Source organism: Epinephelus fuscoguttatus, linkage group LG14, assembly GCF_011397635.1.
Source record: "Epinephelus fuscoguttatus linkage group LG14, E.fuscoguttatus.final_Chr_v1".
Lineage (NCBI taxonomy): Eukaryota > Metazoa > Chordata > Actinopteri > Perciformes > Serranidae > Epinephelus > Epinephelus fuscoguttatus.
In genome coordinates, this window is record NC_064765.1 from 25917543 (window position 1) to 25942247 (window position 24705).

At 40.3% G+C, this 24705-nt stretch overlaps 2 protein-coding genes and 1 non-coding gene across 7 annotated transcripts in view; all 3 read right to left on the bottom strand.

Moving 5' to 3' along the window:
• The window catches only part of arhgef10 (Rho guanine nucleotide exchange factor (GEF) 10), a 58674-nt gene extending 49524 nt beyond the window's left edge, over positions 1-9150 (bottom strand). For both annotated transcript variants that reach the window (XM_049596197.1, XM_049596196.1), the window contains exons 1-2: positions 8972-9150; positions 1172-1281 (exon numbers count right to left, since the gene is read on the bottom strand). In XM_049596197.1, coding sequence (XP_049452154.1) covers positions 1172-1208 — 37 coding nt within the window. In that variant the 5' untranslated portion in view covers positions 1209-1281; positions 8972-9150. The remainder of the gene's footprint in view (positions 1-1171; positions 1282-8971) is intronic.
• Positions 1001-1074, bottom strand: trnai-aau (transfer RNA isoleucine (anticodon AAU)). The gene has a single exon. It is a non-coding gene; the product is annotated as a tRNA-Ile (tRNA).
• Positions 9151-10806: 1656 nt separating the features above from the next.
• cln8 (CLN8 transmembrane ER and ERGIC protein) lies at positions 10807-15822 on the bottom strand. 4 transcript variants are annotated; one of them, XM_049596989.1, is made up of 3 exons: positions 15719-15822; positions 14128-14776; positions 10807-13694 (listed from the first exon to the last, which is right to left on the bottom strand). In XM_049596989.1, the coding sequence occupies exons 2-3, from the start codon at positions 14665-14667 to the stop codon at positions 13368-13370; spliced, it is 867 nt and encodes a 288-aa protein (XP_049452946.1). In that variant the 5' UTR covers positions 14668-14776; positions 15719-15822; the 3' UTR covers positions 10807-13367. The 4 variants fall into 4 exon arrangements, with proteins under 4 accessions (XP_049452946.1, XP_049452943.1, XP_049452945.1 ...); XM_049596986.1 differs by having other exon boundaries at positions 15687-15808; XM_049596988.1 differs by having other exon boundaries at positions 14128-14779; positions 15719-15807.
• Between the last annotated feature and the right edge of the window lie 8883 nt (positions 15823-24705).

Below are 24705 nucleotides of genomic sequence, written 5' to 3' on the forward strand. Positions count from 1 at the left end.
ATTTCTTTCATCTTACTGCACTTGTGAGAATACAAAGTAGATGTGCATGCACACTGACACACATACCCTTGCTGAGGTGGCCATTGTCAATTCATAATTACAATATAGATTCTGTTCTGCGGGCCTATCTCCACTCAGCTACAAAATGGTCTGCTCAAATGAGTCACCGGGTTACGATCCGCTCCAGCATCGCCCTGGCAACAAAGCAAGTGACCGGCCAGCTGGAGACGAAGCATTTCTCTGGCCAGTGTCTATCCCCGGAGGCTGTGTATGTGTGCGTTTGTGTGTGTGTATGTGTGCGTGGTGCTGCGGCAGTATTCAGCCTCATACTGAGGCACATTGTCTGGTATTCGCAGCAGCGCAGCACATTTTACCCTCCTTACTCCCTCGCTCTGCTGCCCACACACTCCACAGCGGTGGAGGAGCCGAGGAGAGGAATCTGTTGTTTACTCGTACTGTCCGGCTCCAACAGCCCTCCAGGAAGTGATGTGACCACGAGACGACTGACAGAAGCTAGCAGGTGATACTACTGGTCTGAGACTGTAATCGCTCTCTAGAACCAGACATATAAGATATATGTGACAAGAGTGACACTGACTACATGAAGGTGTGTGGCGTTTATCTCCTATCAGAAATGTGTTGATGTTGAGATGCGACTGCAAACTGTTCAAAGTTTTATCATAGGACTGAATATATTCAGCTTACAATCACATGAGAGAATGAAAAGCTGAACATACTCACAATTTAGAGGCTGGAATGACAGATTGTTGCTTGAAAAATGACCTAAACAATTAATTATTCATCAAAGAATCTGCACATTTTTTTCCTGTTGATATTTGTTTGTCTTACCTCATCTATATGTAACCAATCTATTGCTTCATATTTCCATTTGCTGGCAATAAGGGAGCAGTTAATACATGCACGGTGCAGTCACTGAATATCCTCAGTATTAGTTACCCTTAACTCATTCAGTTCCACACATATAAAGTCAAAACTGACTTGGCCCGTACGGGGATCGAACCCGCGACCTTGGCGTTATTAGCACCACGCTCTAACCAACTGAGCTAACCGGCCGATGTCATAGTGCAGGATTCCAATCACGTCTCGGATGTCGCTCTGTTAAGGGCAAAGTGCATGGCATGTGTGAGTGACAAAGCTTTGTTGACTTTACTTTCAGGAGGTGGGGGAGGAAAGTCTTCCACGTCCATACTTGCTGCTCTTCTCCTGCACACGCTCTTCAGACGACAGCATGAAGGGGATCAACTACACCGACACACATTCCTGAAGGGAAAAAGACAAACGTCATAAAATAACAAAATAGGCGGGTTAACACACACACACACACACACACACACACACACACACACACACACACACAGTATTTCCAAATTAATTTAGCACTGAAGAATGTTTCCACACATCAGCAGTTAGGCACTTGTGGCTCGGCCAGTCTCTTGAAGCCCAACCACACTTGTTATTCCATGTTATTCAATCACAGCAGCACTTTGTCAGCAGAGGGGCATGGCCTGTGTTGTAGTCACGGTCTGGTACCTTTTGTGTCAACATTAGAATCTGGACCAAAGCTAATTTAGACAAACAATTGAGTGAATGTAAACAAAAGAAGCTCTTGTAGTGCTCCTGGGGACTGTTGACACTACCATGTGTTGAAGTGTACACAGCATTCTCATATGCTAATTGTAGGCATGTGTAATGTCATGGGTATAAACAGGCTCAGCCACTGTTACAACGATAGGCCGTACCCTGTGGAGAAACCTTTATCAAAGGAGGCATGGTGGGGAGTGTCTGTAACTAAAACAAAGTTATTCAAAGCAAGGTTATTTTTAGATTTTAACTCTTGTTTATAGTGGTGATTCAGGTGCAAATTGATTCAAAGTGAGCCAATACTTAAATAAATCCCTCCATTAGTATACTCAGCTGTGGCCTTCAAAATACGCAAATTTACCAAAGGTCTTAAATCAACTGTTTTCCCACAAATAGCTGCATTTGCACGTTCAGTTCAAGATAAGAGATCATAGCTAAGGGCAACCACTACTTCTACCACTTATGAGCATTTTTGTTCAAGCCCAAGAAAAAAAACTACTCTCATGCTTGATTATCCAAAAGGTTACATTTTGCCACAGGCTGTGAAAAATATTCTTAAATAAACCACAACCCAGGAACATAAATGCATCTCTAGGTTTCCCTAGATGGAAATATTATACTACTTGACTCTTGATATGACTTAAAATAGAATCAACTACATAATGTATGTGCATTAAAGATGCAGAGGTCAATGTGACGTTTTGACTTTGTTAACCACACGTTTTGGCCCAAGGAAATGTCATTTAGCATGCTGAGGCAGGAGAGACCTTTGGACCTGCATGGGCATGAGAGACATTGCATTCCTCAGCAGCACAGCCTTTGTTTGCTGATGTACAATTCGTATCCAGAGGTGACAGTTTCTGTCAAAGGACTGCCCTAGAAAAAAAAGCCGTACTATTTCCAGTCTTCTTGCTAGTATCCACAAGAACAGATGACAGAGTCGTGACATCATGTTGTCACATAAAGCAGCTATTGTTGTGGTATGCATGCCCCATATTCTCACCATGCAATCTTAACAGTCCAATATGAACCACAACACACATTCCCAACAGTTTACTTCTGACTAAGTCAAACCTACACCACAGTATTGCAGCAAACAAGATCCAAGAGATAACTCATTCTGAGTCTCAAAGCTTGTTTTGTCTACAAATAATGTGAAATACTCTGCTTCTTTGTCCTCTCCACCCTATTCACAGGGCATAGGGCCAGAACCGTGGATATGAACACACAGGGCCAGTGTCTGCTGAATACAGTGCGGCTGACAGATAATGCTAGCGCTAACAGAGGCAGGTAGAATATGCATAGCCTGAGGAGAAACAGCCTACACAATAGAGAAGGATCCAAAGAGACAGACAGAAGCAGCTATAACGTAATATGGTATGACTGACGATAAGGCCCTCTTTAGGTTACACACTGATCAGCTTGAGAAAGGTGATGTATGAAACAGGTAGTTACATGACACACATGGCTGTAAATTGACCAGCACAATTTGGAGTGACAATTCTCAGCCTAGTCCTGACAGGAGCTTTGAGGGGTGACTCATCTCTGACTTTAAATGCATTGTTTGAGGTCTAGGACAGCCGGAAAAGGAATGAAAGGAGGGGAGAAGAAGTAAATATTCAGGTGTGCTCTTCTTCACAGAGGCACAGAAGAAGGAAATCACATTAATTGGTAAAAATAAAAAAGACTTCTTTTTTAAAATTGAAACATTGCATTATATTTCACTTACTCTATCATTTTAGAGCTGGCTGGGTGTTTGTTGAACACGACAACAAAAACAAACAAGTTTGCCAATTTCACATATCTCCTCAATTGAAATCTGCAAATTGTCTACCTGAAAGCGATTGTTGTTGTTAGCATGATGTAACGATGACTAGGTCTATCGAAGAAATCAAAGCATGATGGAAGTTTCAGGTGGTAACTGGTAACTGGAAAAAAAAAATCAAAAACTAATCACAGATTTTTTTGTAATTTCCCAACGATTTCCAACTTTGATTTTAAAAAAACACAGGCCAACACTTTTTCAAACTATCTGTTTACAAACTCTCACACAACTCAAGCAGTATAATCAAAGTCTCATTTAGCCATTCGTATGCTCAGTGCTTCACAAACACATGCAGTTTCGCCTAGAAACCGTAGGATTGGAGTCTGGCTTTGAAGAGAGCATAGACAGGTTTCACTCTAAGCTCTGTTCTAAATAATAAGGTGTAGTGAAAATGCATGTTGATATTTATGTGATGTTTTGATTTACAGTAGTTTTACTGATGTTAAAAATGGTCCCCAATAGATCAATATGTTTGCCATTTCCGATGGACAAATGCAAGAAAAAGTTTTCTTCATGAATTCAAGGTAACACGGTTCGACAAACTGATATACAAATGCTTATTTCGTTGGCAAAGTATTCCTTAAAGTCGAGAAGGAAAGACAGCCTTTCTTACTTATTAACTGAAACAGTCTGCAGAATCCTCCAGTCCCCCTCTCTCCTATAATTACTCTGGTATTCATCCTTTTACCTGCTTCTTGAAGAAAACTAAATGCACCTTTTCACAAACAACATCCTGCATGGCCTGTGGTGTGATGTGACTTTAAATGTACACCATGCAAGCACCTGGCTCACCCCATGGAGCCCCATGGCACTCCCTACATCTGTAGCGTCTGTCAGCAAACTGTCTATACTGCAGCACTGTAAACACTAACACATTTACACTAAAAAAGCAAGCAGGTGTGTAGGTGTAGTTCATAATTTTTTATGGAGAGGGCAAGAAAATATTCACCATATTCAATATATCTGCTGATCTGCTCAGCGTTTAATTAAAAGCTACTGTGTTAAAGTCTAATCTGAGAGCGATGATTGAGGAAAGAGCGGAAGACACCAGAGAGGTAAAATCAGTCGTATAGTTGATGACAGACTCAGCTGAGCATGTCATAACGTGCTGGAAAGGCTCAGTTCTGCTCTGCAAACAGGAAAACAGTCGTTTCGCCTGCTGGTGTAATGCAGACAATTTGCTCACCTGTGTGTTTCTAATAACCTATGCTACAGAACAGACAACAACTAGGATCAAAACACATGTACCATACATACTGTCAACACAATCCATAGTCTCACTGTAGAGGTTAAATTGCCACCTATGATCACTCATAAAGAAACTCCTACAGATGTCTACAGGATGGGACTTTAAATGTCATTTGCAATGTTCTCAAATTCAACCTGCAGACAGCATATAGTAACTGGAAAAAACAACAACTTTTCTTTATACTTTTAATCACAGATTTCCTGATTTCTAACCTGGATAAAAACACTAACCTTTTTCAAGTTTTTCTGATCTGCCCTAAAGCCCTAACCCATCATTTCGGGCAACCAGAGATCAGTCTAAAATTAATTGTGTGCATCTTTCTGGGAGCTTTTCTACATCAAACACCCTGGTTTTCTAAGGGATTTATATTCTTCTGTAGGGTTTTCTGGGGTGCACTTAATGACAAGTGGCATTCTACACACGGGTTGAAAGTCATAAACAAAAGCTTGGAGGAGAGGGTGGTATGAGAGAGAGACTTGTAGTCTGCTGTGAATGTCTGTCTTTGGCTTGGCAGCTCTTCGAATAAATGTTTTATTGAGCAGCGTGTCCCAATCTTCTCCTTCTGCCAGGATTACAGTAATCAGGCCTCGAACGAAAACAGCACATCCCAGGACTACAAAAAGCGTACGGATGGGCTTAACAAAGTACTGTTGTGGAAGTTCAAGGGAGGACAGGGCAGTGCCCTGCAGCATACTAAAAAGGAAAAAGGTTCCTCTTTCTAGCATCTTCACGGCCAACATCAAAGAGCTGAAAAATAATAGCGCTGCTACAAGACCTTGCACTGAATGTGTGTAGTTTATGTCTCATATAAGGGAGGACAGTCCTATTACATCATTATATATCGCTTGTATGGCATTCAGATTTTCATGACGCACTCCAAACAACTGAGCTACCCAGCCTTAACAACCCACTGCTCTTGATTCCTTGAATTCTAAACAACACGGCGATAATATGGTTTACATTAATCGGTTGTCTACTGTGCCAGGTAGCATAGACTGCTCCCTTAAGTCTCAAATCAAAAACTTTGGCTCATTCAGGATCAACCTTGCAAACTTCACAGTACCACAGTATCTACGCCAACCAGTCTTGACAACACACCACACTTCACCACCCACCCTGACCTCAGAAGGGGTGGGGAGGCTCACAAATAGGCACAAGACAGCTGACTTTCAAAAGTGAGAATACTGACTTGCAAGTTGAAACTGTTGATTAGATCAGCAAGGGGCAAATTGGAAGCATATTTACCGACACAAATATCATAATAAATCACAACTAAGCAAGCCATTTTAATTATAATTACATCTCATTTGTTCTAGAGCAACAAAGGTCCCCCACTCAGTGTAACATAGCTTACACTGACTGCACTGAAACGCCACACTGACCAATCAATACAACAAAAGGATGAATATGGTATTCCCCATAACCCACCAGTTTTAATTATAGGCCTCATGGGGTTGGATTGGAGGGAATACACTTCAATAATCAGGCCTGCGGGGCTGCAGTATTTATATTTGATGTCAGACGTGTGATCTATTGGACACGTGAGAGGACGTCTGGATTCAGCTACAAGCTCCTGAACACAGTGTGGTCAGTGCTAAGCTACCACAGTGAATCATTCCTGCATGGTGCAATCCATCACATAACAGTATGCAGTATTACTGTTATGATGCATCACACATTATAGTACCCCATTATAGCCCTGCAACATTTTTACATTACAACCATAGTGTTCATTTTTTTATATTGGCCTTAAATTGGAGGCAGATTCTGTCAAAGAGACATGATACTGACCAGGCCCTCCCAGCTTGGGAATCACTGGACAAAATGAAAGACTGCGGCTATATAATATCTGAAACATGGTGTCCATTTGAAAACAGAGGCAGCCACAGTCTTGGCTGTCACTCCTAACTGGTCTCCACCCACCCAGAGAACCACACCAAAGCTTTGAGAGCCCAACATGTCACCAGAAGAGTACTATTTAGTGTGTGGGGAGCGGTGGATAAGCAGCTGCTTCAGAGAGCTTTTGTTGACTGGCTGGATTTAAGCTCTGAATGCATTTTAATATGAATAGTGCAACTCAGTGCCATTACAATAAATTACCACAGGAAAACCGCAATGCTCTTGACTGTCAGAATACCAGTCATTGCACTGACTTCAAAGGGTCGAGGCACTTCCTGAAGCTAAGACTGCCCCTGACCCCAGGCTTTACTCATCCTTACTCATCGCTATGTAGAGTCGTCATCTGTAGCTCAATTCATAGAGCATGCTACTAACATAGGCATTTAATCTAAGCAATCTAGGCATCTTGGTGATAGGGTGGTCTATAATGCCCACCATATAACTACAGTGTTTCCGGCTCAATTAAAGCAAATATTTGTGATATATCATAACCCTCTCTTCCCCTCCCACCTCATTTCCTGTCTCTCTATCCCTTTACTGTCAAATAAAGAAAAAATGCCATTAAAACATTTTTTACAAGCAGTATACGATATATGGTTATGGTGCATACTTAAAAATATCCACTAGACATCTGACATATGTTCCCAACTGCTAAACAAGTGTGTGGTATGTGAGCAATTTCACACATCCACCTGCAGATGAACAGTGTTTTTTCTTTCCCAGCTGTTGTTGAACTATGCTGCTAATCCATGTCTTATCTCAGTGGGTCCTAGTGGGGTGGTTGTGGGTGGACAGAGCATCCATATCTGCCTTTCTAAAAATGAATGGTATGCTCCTCTGCTCCACCACAGTGCACTCTGACATCCCCAGCTTAGTCATGGTAAACAGAAGGCATTTCCATAAGCCGCTATTGGAACAGTAGAGTTACGACTTCGTCACAATTACTTAAGCAATTGGCAATAATTCACATTTCTCAACTGGACTGCATCTGTGTTTACAGACTGTAACAATAGCAGGAGGGGGTATTGCAGTTTGGCTGTACTCTCTACATGACAATACTGTCTACCTATGCATCTACATAATAGACATGGTAAATAGCATTAGCGGCCTTTTCCTTTAAGCACCAACATTTCTGTCCACTGTGAAAGCAGCTGTGGTTTGATGAGGTAAAAGTGTCATACGTAAAGGACTCTGTCTTCCTGACTTCTGTGAGTGCTAGGAAGTGAATTTGAGTAAGGAAAAAAAATGATCTGTGCTCACTGGTCAGCCTTCGCAAAGTGTTACTACATCATATGGAGGCATTAAGCATCCGTATTTGCAGCCAGGCCACCCTGGTTATTTGCTTAACAAATAACCAGAAGTGATTGTTGTGTACATGCATGTGTGTGTGACCCCCTCAATGCTCCATCTCACCCATGTACTGGCTGAGTGAACCAGGCACTGGCTGAGTAAACTGGACATGCATGACACCAGACAAAACACATGAAGATGAAACCACTCATTGTATTTAACCCATTTTTGGAAGCTCGAGTGAGCTAAACAGACTCCCAAAGCCTTTAGCTGTGCAGAGAGGCAACTACTAAGGGAAACAGTCTAATGAAATCGCAGTTTTACTACCTGTTTAGACGGATCTTCCAGTTGACTGAAACTGCGCTGTGCTTTCACTGAGGAATGCTATGCATGACTACTTGAATCTGTGGCTGAGCTGACTGCTGCAGCTCAGGGAGACATTATCACTTACTCACATTTTTAGGCAAGTGTTAAAGTCCAGAAATGATTCTTACATTTCATAGTGTATATATTTTGTATTAATAAAGTTATGGCTTTTATTAAGATGGCAATTTTGACCTTGTTTCCCAGTCTTTCAGTTTCATCGGTCTTATAAAGGCAAAAGGTTATCTTGCACCTGCAATTGCATCCTTGAAGAGGGACAGGGGGTTCAGACAAGTATGAGGCTGTGTTCAATACTAAGACATCTATCAAAGTGTTACATGACAGAGTCAAAGCCTGAGGACATATGCTAGTGTCCTGCTCAGTTAAAAAAGTTTTGCTGACACATTTGAAGTTCTTACAACAGTTAACGCCAATATTGGGACGCAGTTATTAACGTAAATGCGTTTAAAAGTACAGTTATAGCGGATGGCTGACAGTGTTGGCAACTTGGCAAAGTTAGCTGAGGCGCCACGTTATAGCCATCTCCCAATGCAACGGTTTTAAAAACAAAAACACACCTGAGACACCGTAAAACACGAAAGAAACACTTTACATGACTTATTAAAATAAGCATATCTAGCGTAATGTAACGTTAACTGCTCACCTGGACTAACAGTTAGCGAAACAGATGTGTTAGATATCTAAAACTTTGTCAGAAACTTACAAAAATGTCCTCAACTCACCATTTTCTGACTTTTTCCCAGAAGAATTACCGTATCCCCTCGCAGTTACACCATACAAGTGTTAAACGTGACGCATTTCTGACTTGTACACAACTTAAAACACATCAAAACACATCCAGTGTTCGCCCTGAGTCCTTCTTCTAGCTCAACTCTTTTCGATGCAAGCTGACTCCATCCATGAAAACCCTTACCTCTTCTAAGTAGCTGATTGGACGACGGGTCGACTTTGGCGAGCTGTGATTGGCCGAACGGGACGTCAATCAAGTTTCCAACGTCTTCTCCGGTAGGATCGGCTCGAGATCGCACAGAGGAGTTCCAAAGGGCTCACGTGACGTGTGAGGTGGCTCCCTTTGAAACAGCTGTCCGGAGATGATGTTGGATTAAAGTTTCCTCTAACTGTGTCCTCCTGCAAGTAAACACAAGATGTTCTGAGTATTATCCCCTATAACTGGAAAATCAAAGTCTTTCCTCTTATTACACTGTATTGAAATAGGGTCTTTATAAACGGGCTAAATAAAAACAGTAATTTTGTTAGTAACAGGAAGAAAGTTTGATCCTTATCACAAAACTTCCTTCTAACAAATTAGGTAAAATAAGTTTCATTGAAATTGATTCATAGATTCTAAAAAATTTCTTTAAAAAGTTATTAGAGTGTGACAAAGATGTGAATCGCTGTTTTTGTGAATTACATCCTGAAACATTCTCCCATTTATTTTGCTCTTGTAATTTTTACATATGCGCTGTGGAGAGCTTTTACTAAATTTATAGTTTACAACATTTTCTCAGATTTTACTGTTTACTTACTGTTATATTTGGGTGCTACAATGATTGTGACAAAGATGCATTTTTCCTTATTAATCTAATTTTACTTCTTGCCTAATTTCACATTCACAAATGTAAGTTTACTTTTATAAAAACTATATTTCTATAGATTTAAATGTGTTACAGAATGGAATACAAAAAGGGGGAAAAAAGAGCATAAAGCACAGACAGTTATAGAGAAATGAATAGTACAAAAAATAACAAGTTGGGTCAATGAGTCACATAGATGGCGTTGTTAAAAAAAGGGGGTTAAATTATGGAGTTGTTTCATTTCAGTTCATTTCTGCTCCTTTAATATGTTTTCCTGTTGGGTGCTTTATATTTAGGAGATAAATCCACTTGTATGACCATACAATAACCAATGAAGGTCCAATTCCATTAAAAGTCTGACGCATAGGGCCAAGGTACATAATGAAAATGAATGAAAATGAATATATATGCAGGTAATGGAACATGCTTATCAACGATTCCCTCCTTACAAAACAAAGAGCCATCAAAACAATAAATGTATGCACTATCTTCAAAATTTAAAAGTGCACTTTTTGTCACAAGTCACTCACATCTTCATTTCTCTTTTATTTTATGTTAGATTTATTTTGCTGTTGTCATCTTTTTCTGCTGTTAGTTTTGATTCTCAGTTGTATAATTCTGTTCACATTCTGTTTCTGCTCACATTGTATGTTAAAGTTTGAAATAAAGATTATTGGGGAAAGAAATGAACAAGGTGAATAACTAAGTTAGGTCAAATTGATTCATCTATAACATCTAAATAGCAGTTTTCAAACAGGTCACAAAGGTCACAGGTCAAATTCTCCACACTACTTGCAATGTTTGTATTTTTCTATGGAAAACACTTTTTCCCCTGCAAACTGCACACAAACACAAATATCTTCGTGTTAACGTTTCATATTATTACCTGGCTTTATTAACAGTATAATCTGAAAAGAAACCAATTTATATGCATTGTAACATCATCCTTTTAAAAGGGGCTGTTAACCTTCTAGGGACAATACAACTGAGACTGGAAAGACGTGTCAGACTCATGGACGTCTGGTCAAGTGGGAAAAACTAGCTCAGCCTACTATTAAGATAATTACTCTTATTCTGCCACCTACAGGCAGATACTGTATTACACAGCCTTGATAAATTCTCAGTATTAAAAAACCAAGGGACACAAAACTCTATGAGAGAGGCAACATTTTATTTTGTGACTGAAACTAATTCATATTAATACATTCTCCAACACAAGCAGGATGTTAAACCTTAGAGTTGACAGGAAATTCTCTACCCATCCCGTAATGTTAATTTCTAAGCTGTTATAACAAATTGAAATGCAAACATCTGTTATTAGTAATATTAGTAGTAATAATATAGAACAGATGAACAGTTACAGAACAATTATTTTCATGTCTGTTTATAAAGGACCTGATGAAAATACTGTCAAATGTTATAAATAAATTAGCTTTAAACTTACATGCGTTGACACAGTCACTGAGTTTGCAGCACATGCTCAATAGTACAAAATAGTTTACTCTGCAGGACAAGGTGTAGCTTCATCTCAGTCATTGTGACGCCTTTTTTTTTTTTGAGGCAGATTACAGTTATGTAGATGAAGCTGAAAAGCCACATTTATACTTTCAGTCAGCCCTCAGGGCCAGCTCACTGTGTTGCATTTAAATCCCCAAAATGTTACATTCAATCATAGATACAGATGGTAAAATTAAATGTCTGAATTTTGTAGAACTTAAAAACCATAATTACATGAGCTGTTATCCTGTTAAAAAAAAAACCACAACTGCAAGAAGAGGGACACACACATGATACAGTATAACAATAGACAAACCCAACGCACAAGGCCGAGGCATCCAGTACAATGAGGCCATTGTGTTAAAAACACACAACAATAGTTACTGAAATTGTGTTGCATAAATAGAAACAAAACTTTATTTGATGCATAATACCAATTAAATCATCATGATCAACACTTTGCTTGGTTAATCTGTATCAGCAGTGCTTCAGTTTTGCAACATCACATTTTCATTTTGGTCAAAAGAGCCTTTATGGAGTGAACCAGTCCTGCACTTTGTTCCACAAATAAAGGCCTTTCAAGAAATATTTCTCTCTCTACAGTCCAAAGACACCAATGTGACTCATGAATGGACTGATCTAATTGTCCACTTAGTATGTAATAACTCCAATGACTAACCTATAGAACCTCATTCTTTAAACTTAAACCAATTTTCCTGCCTACGCTGCCCAATCAGTGCTGAATAACTGTGTTTGTTGTAAGAGCTCCAATGGCACTGTGCATGAGAAATGATAAATCACTGATGTGATTTGACAACTAGGTCATTTCATCACTACTAAGAAAGAGTATAACCTCCTCTGACCTCCTAAAATAATGTCCCGTCCCCACAAAACATGTTCCCGGCCTTCTTTTACCTGATAGATCAACCCGACTTGATCTATGGTTAGAAGAAGATACTATGTAATAAATACCTCTTCAAGCATTACACCTATAAATACTGTATGTGTGTAATACATGACTGGTAAACTGGATATTTCACAGCTCGGTGTCCTGAGGGTAATGGAAACAAGCAGGGCCCCATTCCACTGCCCTAAACAACCACACCCACGTTAAAAGCTAAGCTAACCAGATGGAAAAAACAACTTGAAAACTGCCTCAAACTCAAAGGGAAGCCAATGCAGCAAACTTCATCAAGACTGGTGCGGCGCTTGTGAAAATGTGCCTGTTGAAACAGGCAAATTGCTTGGCCTCTGGTACTGTTGCTCAAGAACTACACATGCAAACAACTTCACACTCAACACTGTGCTTCCCTGGGTCCTGAGTAATACACCTGCCATGACATGGTTGCATCGCCTAGCAATGCCAGAGTATATTTACTTAACATCTGGGTGCAAAAACTCACACACACAAACATTTTATAGTCTCATGGAGTCAAGGCCCGGCTATCTCCAGGAACAAAAGCATTAATTTCCAAAGTTGCATCTCTGATGCTTGAAATGTTAGCGTTTGCTACAACGCAGTCTCTTAACTCGCTCTACCTTCATCTGTTCTTGAATGTAGTGTAGAGAGCGACGAAGAACAAGCTGTACCCAGCAGGTCGTTCAGTGGTGTAACTGTTATTAGGGGTACCCTCTTAATACACTACATAGTGTGTACTTCTGGCAGTAGTAACGCACTTTTAATTAATATGTCCCATAGATGTTCAGAGCTTGCAGTTGACACCGCACTTCCTTGGATCTTCAGCAATACGCCTGCCAAGTGTGAAGTGAAATGGCTGTCAGGAAAATTGAAGGACAGACAGAGAGAGACTCCTTCATTTTAGCTGGATAGTACCAGACAGTCACAATTACCTGTTGGGGCTTTAGTTCATTTATAGCCAAGGGACTTACTTTGTAAAATAAAAAAAATAAATAAATAAAAAAAAAAAGTTTTATAATAGAATAAATCATAAAAACAACCTTCTTAAAACCACCCTTCTAAAAGTCACTTCACACATCCATTAAAAAAGAAAAAATAAGGCATCTTTCAGATAGAAAATGGTGTCCCTCAGTTGGCGTGGGGTTTGACTGAAACCTCAGACTGACCCTCTGTGGTACCGTTTACGGGTACCGGCTTATTTCCAAAGTTCCAGTCCACAGGATTAAACAGCTGCATGGTCTTCTTGTGCGTCCAGATGGGGTTGAGGATAAACGTGAGCAGAGTGAGGCCAATTAAGTAAATAACCAGTGGGAGCACAGCCACATTGCTGCTGAGCTCTCCCCAATGGTTCAAGGTTACCCACCACATGTAGTAAGTGAGCACCATGCGACAGTGGAAGGCGTGGATCATCACCCACTGGTTGGCTCTCCAAAACAGGGTGCGTGCCCAGCCAGCCTGTAAGGGAAGAAAGATGGAGAGAGAAATTATACTGTGGAATGGGGCACAAATTTCTTTTTATATCACAATAACATCAAAGTCACATCCTTGTGACTTCTGTGTACTGAAGTCAAATCTGTGAGTAGGAGGAACAGAGAAAGTTTAGGCACTGACTTGATCTTCTTATAGAACTTCCTCTTTCTAAGAACATTTATCTCTGTCTGTTGACAGTCATAAGTGCACAAGACCACAGAGGAACTGAAACCATGTGACACTTCCAGTAATGTCAGTGGTAGAATCTGTTAGAAGAAGATGCTCAACCAGCAGCATCAGATGCAAATGCAGCCCTTGAAACGCTGATAAAATAAGTGCTTGTACCAAACAATCATTTGGTAACTGCATTTACTGCTAAATGTAATGAGGCAAATTGATTATAGTCACAGCTCCCTACCTTCAGTAACATCCAGGATATACAGGTGAATGGTGTGCTCATCTCAAGCAGCAGCGTAACCATCGGCAGGAAGTGGCCCATAGAATCCCACACCACTGCTCCTGCATATCCTGTTAGGGCGAAGAAATGGTGCGTCGCCAGTGGGAGGTCAAATGACCTAAACACCACGCTGGAGGCGTGAAGTGCTACATTCTCAAAAACAAAGAAACCTGTGGCTGTGAGGACATTGAACCACGACCAATCTGCTTGCCCCTTCACTCTGTCACTGGTTAACGCAGAGTCCTCAGTCAGGGCCCGCAGACCGGCTACGGTGCTCTGGATGCCAAACACCGCCCGAGTTGCTGCGAGGTTCCAGAAAACTTTCTCCTTAGCCACCAGGGAGTTGTAGGTGCGGGTCAATGGCACAGACAGGAGGTGGGAGAGGAGGAATATTCCGGCATAGAAGGCAAAGCCCAGGCCGATAAGCTGGACGCGGTAGTCCCATGAAAAGTTTTCTGCACTAGGCTGGGTAACAGCTTTGGTATGCTGGTCAGGATCCATGGTGTTTGATACTGGAGCTCAGGCTGAGGGGAGGCTCAGCTGCAGGTGGGGCTGTAGGCTGGTGCTAGTGGGTGCATGGTGTGTTGGTCACCTATAAAACAACCTGAGGCTGCTGAAGAAAAACAGACAGGAGATTATTCACTAAAACACACATTTTCACTTAATATTTATACAACTGACTGAGAGATGCCAGGTTTCAGGACCAAGTTAAACAGCGAGTAGCTTACTTGATGTAAAATTCTGCTTCTGAGGTGTTTCCACCCTGATCACAATACAGTTCTCTGACAAAACACTAAATATTATATTATAACTATATATTATCCAGTATTATTATAACTTATTGTGGTCACATTTGAAGATATTGAACATTGTGCAACATATTGCCAATCAGAAGCTTCAGTGCAACATAATCTCTAACACTTCTATCTTAAAGCACTATTGCTAAGGCACTGCACTTTCGATTTGTAAATTGTTTATACAGCAGGAGATAACCTGCTTTAATAGCTTCCACTTTAGTTTGGTGCCATGATGCCAGCATTACTGCACAGGAGAATTTGCAGGTATTTTCTAGACATCTCAGGCTACTCATCATCTGTTGTAAATGGATATATGTTTAGGAATGTACTTCTTTACACTTAAAAAAATGGGATGTATGTGGGCCATGAAGTTAAATGACTTTGGCGCCCCTGCTTTAAACAAACTACAAATACACCCAAGCTCCATGTGAACCTGAATGCACCGTAAGTCTGGACCTCAAACCGTTATGAGCGAACTTTTCCTGCAGTAACTCGATAAAAACAGAAAACCAGCTCAACACCATGCAGCCCAAAAAATAGCGTTTTACCTATTTATAGCTAAGCCAAATAACAACAAACTAAAACCTTTACGAGACACGTTAAACTTTAAGCTCGACCCACAATAACTGTGCTGTAAAACTGGCACTAAAACCACGACGACAAAGGGTGTAACCTGTAAGCTAACACCACGCTAAACAGTGTAAAACAGTAACTCTCACTCACCATAAAGTAATTAGCGGACATTACTTTCATACCGTAAAGAGATGTTTCCTCTGTACACGACGTTCCAGCGATGCAGTCAGTGGAGGTTACAACCGGACAATTCACATCATACGACTTCAATTTGGTCATATGATCCTCAAACAGGAAGTAACGCCCACTTTGAACTTCCGGACACCCCATTGGTCAATGGAGCTCTGATCAGTGGTACCGTGCCATCCTATTGGTTAGCTCCTGGCTCCTTATTATTTTGGCTTTCCTCTGTCATAAAACCAAACAGTACATAGTTATAGATGTGTGTCCTGTACACACAGTAGAGAACATATATTCAATATAGATGCAAAGACCTGTCTGGTTAGAAGACCTACATCATGCTTTGAGAAGAAATGTTTTAAAGGAAAAATGTTTTAGATAATAAATGTTGTATTCTATATATTGCAAAAAATCTGATTATAAATAGCTACTAAAATGTAAAAGAAAGATGGAAATGAGCACACATTTTAATAGATTTGAAGAGGGTATAATAACCCCAATTCCAAAAAAGCTGAGGTGCTGTATAAAACTTAAACAAAATGCAGTGCTTTGTAAATCTTTTTGACCTATACTCAGATGAATATAATACAAAGGTACAGGTTAACATCACAGGTTAACAGGTTAACTGGTAACAGATTAAAGGATCACGACTGGGTATGAAAGGGGCTGCCTTGAAAGGCTCACTTATTCACATGCAAGGACGGTCACTTTGTTAAAACCTGTGTTGGCAACAGTCCAACAGTTTATACAAGAGCTGGGATGGCGGTATGTTTACAGCTGTATTACATCACCTTTTCTTTTAACAACTTTCAGTAGGCCTAAGTGTTTGGGTTTTGAAAGTGAAATTCTTCCCCGTTCAGTCTGGGTTCTCCGTTGTAGTATTTGTGCTTCATAAAGCTCGCACATTTTCTTTTTCTTTTTCTTTTTTTTTTTTTTCAGTGTGAGGTGTGGGGCTGAAATCAAACCCACCACCGCTGTGGCAAGAAAACTACCTTTGTACATGGGGCACCTGCCCTACCTAGTGAGCTACTGGGCACCCCACGACACATATTTTCAATGAGAGACAGGTCAGGTCCTTTCACTATAAAGCCATGCTGTTGCCGCAATGAGCAGGAGCGTCCCTGAAAAAAAAAAAAGTTGTCTAGATGGCAAAGTAAGTTGCTTCAAAACCAAAACCTGTAAGTGCCTTTCAGCAGTCATGGTGCTTTCACAGATGTGTGAGTCACTGATAATGCCATGGGCACTAACACACCTCCACAGATGCTGGCTTTGAACTTTGCCCTGGTAACAATGTGGATTTGTCTTTTTCCTCTTTAGCCTGCAGGACAGATCATTTGTCCATCATTTGTAAAAACAATTTTAATCTGGACTTATCAGACCACAGCACACTTTTTAACTGTGTCAGTCCATCTTAGATGAGCTCCAGTTCAGGGAAGTCGGCAGTGCTTTTGTATGTTGTTGATACATGGCTTTCACTTTGCGCGGTAGAGTCTTAACTTGCATTTGTAGACACAGCGCCGAACTGTGTTTACTGACAGTGGTTTTCCAAAGTGTTCCAGAGCCCATGTTGTAATATCCTTTGTACAATCATATCAGTTTATAATGCAATGCCGCCTGAGGGGTCAAAGGTCACGGGCATTAAGTGTTGGTAGTCCAACTGACCAACTAAACACGTAATGTTATTTGTAGATGGTGAAATCACTAAATTCCTTGCAATGTTGACACACCTTATTCTTAATAAACTGTTAGACTATTGCATCATGCAGGTTTTCACAAAGTGACAATCCTTGCTTGTGGATAACCGAGCCTTTTGAGGAGGCCCTTTTTCTACCTAGTTATGATGCTTTAATCTTTTACCAATTAACTTGTTTACCTGTGAAATGTTCCAAACTGGTGTTTCTTGGGCATTCAACAAGTTTCCCAGTCTTTTGTTGCCCCTGTCACAATGTTTTTGGACATGTTGCGTGCATCAAATTCAGAATGAGAATATATTTGCAAAATACAAACAAAAAAAAAAAATGTGTATCAGTTTGAACATTAGATATCTCGTCTCTGTGCTGCATTCACTTGGATAATGGTCAAAAAAGAGAAGAAAAACTTTTTTGGAACTGGGATTGTTGTTTGAAATTATTATCATTTGATTTTACTGTAACAGTATATGTGATTACATGCATAACATGTTGTGAGAGCAGCAATTGATATTTACAGGTTGTGCAAAAAAAAACAACCTAGATTAAATGTACAATCTTTATATACAGGGTTGCAGCAGGAAACGATGCAGTTTATTCTCACATGCACTGAGCAAGACGCAAGGAGCACCCTTGGCAGGTTGCCATAGAGATCACACACATTCACATAAACAGTAAACTACAGATAAGCACATAACTGCTGGAGGAAACCCACAGAGACACAACATGCGGACTCCACACACAAAGGAGCTAGGTCAGGTGGAACCGCGGACCAGCTTGTTGTGATGTGTTCCACTCCACACACCATGCGATAAAAGCATCTGTCCTGCAGGAGCTGCGGAGATTAGGCTACCTGTATGCTACTTAGGCAGTTATCAGAAGCAGGCTGTATCTGCAGTGATTATGTGCTGTATCTGCTTTCCACTGCAAAAGGTGAGAGGCACCAGCTACAGCACTTCTCCTCCCACAGCAACAATATGTTGATAACGTTTCCCAGCCCTTGAAGTCAGTGAATATCTGTTAGTACCACATCAAAGTCTTGAAGACATCACTCAGTGGTGGGATGTTCTCTTTCCCACAAGTCAGCACTGAGGATCCTCCAGGACAAATAGTATAAAGACAGCAGCTACCTTTGTTGCACTACTTTGAGATAGATAATGTCATACAACTATACATCTAATAAAGTCAAATTATTATCATTATTTTTGGAAATAAAGGAAGAATGGTGTGCTAAAAAATCCAACTGCAATAGCTGACCTGGGGCTCCTGGCTGTCCCACACTCCAGACTTAAGCTCAGGGGTGATTGTGCCTTTGCTGTGTCTTCCCCCAGACTGTGGAACATCATCCCCTCCTGATCAGATCAGCCCCCTCCACTGACTCTTCTAAGTCCAGGCTCAAATTCTACTTTATCCATTTGTATTTGAGCTCCCCAGTCTGGCTTTCTCTGATGCATGCCTGTGTGTGTTGTGTCTCTGAATGTATGAGCTGCCTCTCATGTACTGTATGTGTTTTTAGCTTCTTATTCCTTTTGTACAGCACTTTGGTCAACATGAGTTGTTTTTGAATGTGCTTTATGACTAAATTTGAGTTGAGCTGAGTAAATTCTCATAAACTTCTCTCTTTGTCCAACAGGGGGTGGTCTTGCCTTTTATATTTGAGATTGATAAAGAGAGGCCAAGAGCTTGAGCTCTATAAAATATTTATTGGAAATGACCTAACTACTACCTAATCACTAAGTTAATCAGTGACTGCTGAATGGCTGTTATATTTGAAAGACATACCCAATGTGAACATATTAACTATAAGACAGTATAAATCGAATCAAATGTTTGACTGAAAGAATAAAAGCATTAAGACCCTGTAGGGCTGAAACATTGCATAACTAAAGACTTAAACTGGAGAAGAGCTTTCATCAGCCAGAATACTTAAAAACACCAGTGTGCGCTGGTGTTTTAGAGATTTTGATGATTTGAAGTTTAAAGCAGTCCTGGTAGACTGCAGCAATTAAGATGTACTGTATGTAAATGTACAATGAATGTATACATGCTAAACCTGCTATCATCTTGAAAAATATTGTCAAAGACTATTCACAGACAGCTCTATCCATGCCTTGATGTGTAACAGATGTGTATCTTCCGTATGAATCCCTATTAGACAAACAATATATCAGATTTGAACCACTGCGCTGTGTCCTAATCCTACTAAAATTGATATTTTATTTATTGCTGTTTATTGCTATAAGCACACATATTTTTATCAGGGTATAGCCCATTACTTTAAAATCAGGTCTGCACATTGCAGCAGGTGTGCTGTAATGCAGTGGTTTTCAATTGCTCCAGCCACAGGGTCCAGATTTCTCCTTAATCATTAGTTCAAGGTCCACACAGTTTAATATAGCCTCACACTTTGGTTTGGCCATATTGAGCTAGTTTGCTGTCTCTGTCAAGTAGCTGTCTATTAGCCTCTCACTCCACATCAGGAAACGGCACTTCAAAATAAAAGCTCTGTGCCGGAAATTCGCTGTACTTAAAATAAAGTGTGTTTTTTACTCATTTGTGAGTCACTTGGGGTCCATTCAGATTAGCCGCGAGCTACAAGTTAGGAACCACTGCTATAATGGATATACTAAGGAGGAGGCAACTTTAGAATAGGGCACCTGTGTGGGTTCATAAGTGTCAAACTGCTACTGAATCAGTTATGAGCAAGACCTCACTTTAGAATGGGGAACATATTGTGACTTAGAGAGACTTAATTTAGAGTTATTGGACACTATTAACACTTTTAGTTTTGTGTTTTCTTACATAAGAATAGACCATCTTTATTAAATGTTATTAAGGGAGAATGACTACTCATGTGGTGCAACCATAAGGTCATCATTAGGATCAATATGGAGCAAAGCATATTTAGATCCTAATTCATGAACAACAATTTCCTTACTTACTATAAGTAAGCAGTAATGAGGAGGCTACTGAGGGAAAACTCTTTGATAATGGCCTTGTAGAATATGGTCATGAAGAATAAGGCGATAATAAGTGCTTTATAATGTCTAATAAAGAGCCAATATGCTACTAATATAAATACTAATAACCAGCTAGTCAATTGTAAATGTCTGTATCTTAATATAAAGTTCTGTTTTCAGGGGTCACAGTCAAATATAAGATAAGATTTTTTGGTGGCTCTATCTGAATAAAATGAAATGATTCATTAAATTCTTACATTAAGTGATTTTATGTTCCATCCATGATATAAATGCCAGATCACCAGTGACCGTCCTGACTCACTTCACCGAGAACAGTAAAAAGATAAATGCACCATCGTTGCTGACGGATGATTCAGAGCTGCCCTTCATCTTTATTTCATTGCTATTTTGGTTAGCTGCCTGAATACAGATATAAAATGCATGAAATGTCAAGAACACTTTGATAAATCCATCAAGGTTTCCTCCTGTGAGCTAAAGTACTGCCATCAGGAATAATGCTGCTATTAGGACAAGTATCAGATAGCAGAGTGATTCAGTTTGGTGCGTGACAAGATGAAATATGATACTGTAAATTCACTAAACTTCACTAATTTCAACATGTTGATATTAGTTGGCACAGTGGCGAGAGTGACAGGCACCACACAGACAAACGTTTCCAAACTTTTTCTTCAAAAAATTTAATTGCAGAATTATTTACACTGGATGACCTCAGCAATGATCAAACTACTCAAAGAGGCAAAATCTTTCAATAGCTCAGCTAGGAAAGAATGAAGGGGGAATGCATATGTTGTCGCAAACTACTCAAAGAATACAAAAATAACCCAACGGTAACGGTAACTTGCACTGAAATAACACACATTGAGAAATGCATATGTGATTGACTTAAATAAATACATAACATATCAGTGGGACAGTGTCATAATTCTTAACAAAAGAAAATAAATAAACAAGCCTACATTCAGAATCAGTTTTTCGCATGCCATCATATCAGCTTATAAAATAACCATAACAAAGTAAAAATGACAACAAAACATGAGCAAAATGCAGAAAATAGTCATGTTTCAATGAAGCATATATTATATATTTATATATCTATATATATTTCTTTACAAATAATGAATATTTGGCATTATATTCATCCTCACTATAGATATGATATACAAGAGATGAAAATAGTTTTAGCTAAACGACTACCTTTTTCATTTTTATCTAGTAATTATAGAGTGTTTTTCACATTCCAAGTTCAAGGAAGTGTTGTATCAGTCTATCTCAGTGAGTCTTTCCACGGCGTGGATACGAAAAAGTCCCCTTGAAATATTTCACATCACGGGTTCTAGAGTTTAAAAGCAGACAGTAGACAGTCGTACCAGAAGTGAGGCCACAGATGTCGAGACGCGAGCTGAAATGATAGAAACATGTGATGGTAAATGGGGGGAAAAGGTAGGCGATGGTAGGAATGGCTTGCTTACATAAAAGTGATGGCGGATAATGTGGCTGTGTAGAGTAATGCTTTTACAGTATGCTGGATAAGTCAAAAAAGATGGCACTTGTAGTTAATTGCTGCCCTCATGACATTTAATGTGACACTGGTGCAATTTTCTGCCCTTGGGGGTTTTCACAAGGTTTTGGTGGGTGACTAGCTGTTAAATTACTATAGTTTCACCGCAGTTGCATCACAGTCACTATCGAATCCTCCAAGTCTCACAGTATCACACAATCGCACGGCACACATGCAACCAAAAGGGATCCAAACATAAAACAGCTACTGAAGTTTCAAGGACACACAAGATCACGTTATAACAGGAGGCCCTTACAGCTGTTTGTGTGTGTTCATACCTATTTGGAAAAAAAATGAGTGAAAAGGTTAAAAAAAACTTTTCATAGATGGAAAATATTTTCACTGGGAGAAAAACTTGACCCAGCCATTACAGCAGAGAGATTTTGTTCGAAGTTTAGAAAATGGCTCAGAGAGACTCTCAAGGTAATGTATTTTTTTTTCTTTTTCCAAAAGGGAATGGTTCTCAAACTAAATGTATTCTTTCTGCAAGCCCAGCTCTCACCTCTAACTGTGGTAAATTTGCAAAAGTCTGTGTCTCTATTGCACAAAGTCCAACATTGTCTGCTCCCTTGTGACTTCTCAGAGGTCCAGTGTGTAGGATTTAGGGGGCTGTGTTGGCATAAAATGGAATAAAATATACTGTATCTGTAGTGTTTTGGTTAGTTTTAAATGAGCTCTTTACACAGGGAGCAAAATATACCATGCCGCCATGCTGCACCACCATGTTTTTATAGTAGCCCAGAACGGACAAACCAAACACTAGACCAACACTTGGCATTTTTGCATTTTCACATTGGCCACTGTAGGTAGCAGCCCCTCCGCCATAAGCATCATCAGAAAAACACTAATTGTTTTAAGGGAAACTGCTTTAGTCAGTGTTTTTACCGGTTTAAATCACCAGGTCCGTTTGTTTTGGAGAGGAAGAGACCTCTGAGCAGTACTGGACCTAGCATCTCAGCGCCCTAGGCATACTCCTCCTGGCCCCCAGGACGGCCTTGCTGCAGAGACACGGTAGCCATCGTCCAGTCTTCTTGCGTATAGTCGTGGTGAGTAAGTGGTTTCATTTTGAGCTTTTGGCATAATTAACTATGTTAGCACCACTAGCTGTGCTAACATTGCTAACTGTGCTAACAGAGCTAACAATGACAAAGATGGCTTGTGGCTCAAAATTGAGCCGCTTTCTCACCAGGGTGACATGGGGGTGGGGTGGTGACTGGAGGGTGGCCACAGTGTTTCCACAGCAACGCCGTTAGGTTGGGATGGCATTACTAGCCGTTAAGTTAATCACAGAATGAGTGGTGCCACTGGCTAGCTCATATGAAACCTGGTTGGTGCACAGTGCAGTAAAACAACTGGTCAAAATTTTTTATCATTAACTGATTAATGGTTACCAATGGTGTTCTTTTTATTCTTAATAATACTAATAGGAAATAATAGCAATAATAATAAAACTAACAGTAATTCTAAGAAGAGTTAATAAGAAATCAACACAAATCCGTCACTGCCTCTGCGGATAATTCAGGTCCTGGTAAAAAAAAAAAAAACCTGAACACCTGAATCTTAAGTTATCATAGAAAATAGGTGAGCACACATTAGCAGGTGCTCGGCTAGTAGGCCATCTCAGACATGCCAAACAGCATAGGAGCAACACCGATTTTTAATATGAAACTGCTTTACTCAGTGTTTCTACTGTTTTTAAACACCTAGGCTGTTTGTTTTGGAGAGGAGGAGACCTCTGTGGATAATTCGGCTTATGGTAAAAACCTCCTGAATGTCTAGATCAGAAATAAGGTCAGCACACGTTATGTTATCATCTTACAGAGAGAAGTGTCAGCTGGTTTGCAGTCTGCAATCCTCACCACTAGATGGCACTGAATCCCCCTAAATCTTACACACCGTTCCTTTCGAGTGATGCCACAACAGAATTTGAAATTTGTCCGTGCTTCATTGAAAAACTGATTGCAATAATGTGCCTCTTGCAGGTGCAAGACATACGCTTTAAACTGAACCAAGGTGGTGGATACACTTGATTTATTTCACAGCCCTGATCAATTTGCATAAAGGAGAAACTCCTCTGTTGTTTCAGTGACAGCCTTCAGTGAAACCAGTCCAACACAGATTGATAGAAAGACGTGTAGTGCTGATGCTTAAGTTCTACAGTATAGGACACTATTCAGCAATACATTTATCAACACAAGCTTTGAAGGGCCTTGGAGGCTGTTTGCTTGATCTCACCAAGGACCCGAAATCTTACATAAGCTGCTTTGCTTAGTCAAAGGCGGGCTGAAAAAATACCCAGCACAGCGCCTCACGATCCACACAGAACAGCCTTCCAGCGACACAACAGCGTACAACACCAGCAGTTTGGGGCTCAGTGCGGAGCTCTCGTCTCCTCTAAGCCAGCATATGTCAGGCCGAGTCTGTCTCTCTCCCGTCTGCCTGCCACTGTGGCAACAGCAGGGGAACGTCTCTGCTCTGCCAACTGCCTGGCATCACACACCCGGACGCTTTCCAGCAACCCACTGTCATACTGTTAAAGGTCCCCCCGCGCCTCTACCATGAAAAAAACAGCAAAATTATCGATGGGCGTGTTTTCTTGAGAAATGTGTAATCTAACAGTCAGCCGCGGGCTATTAAAAGCCCAATCTTTAATTGAAGTATTGCACAGCATGTTTGTCACTCTACTGCTGACTTTGGTTACTTGGTGATTTGTTGGACTGAGTATACTTCTTAGCTCTCTGAAATGTGTTGTCTGAAGTTGT

Coding starts and splice junctions, on each gene's coding strand:
- cln8 (XM_049596989.1), bottom strand. CDS start 14,667: ATGGATCCTGACCAGCATACCAAAGCTGTTACCCAGCCTAGTGCAGAA. Junction 13,695..14,127: donor TATCCTGGATGTTACTGAAG/GTAGGGAGCTGT, acceptor CTTCCCTTACAG/GCTGGCTGGGCACGCACCCT.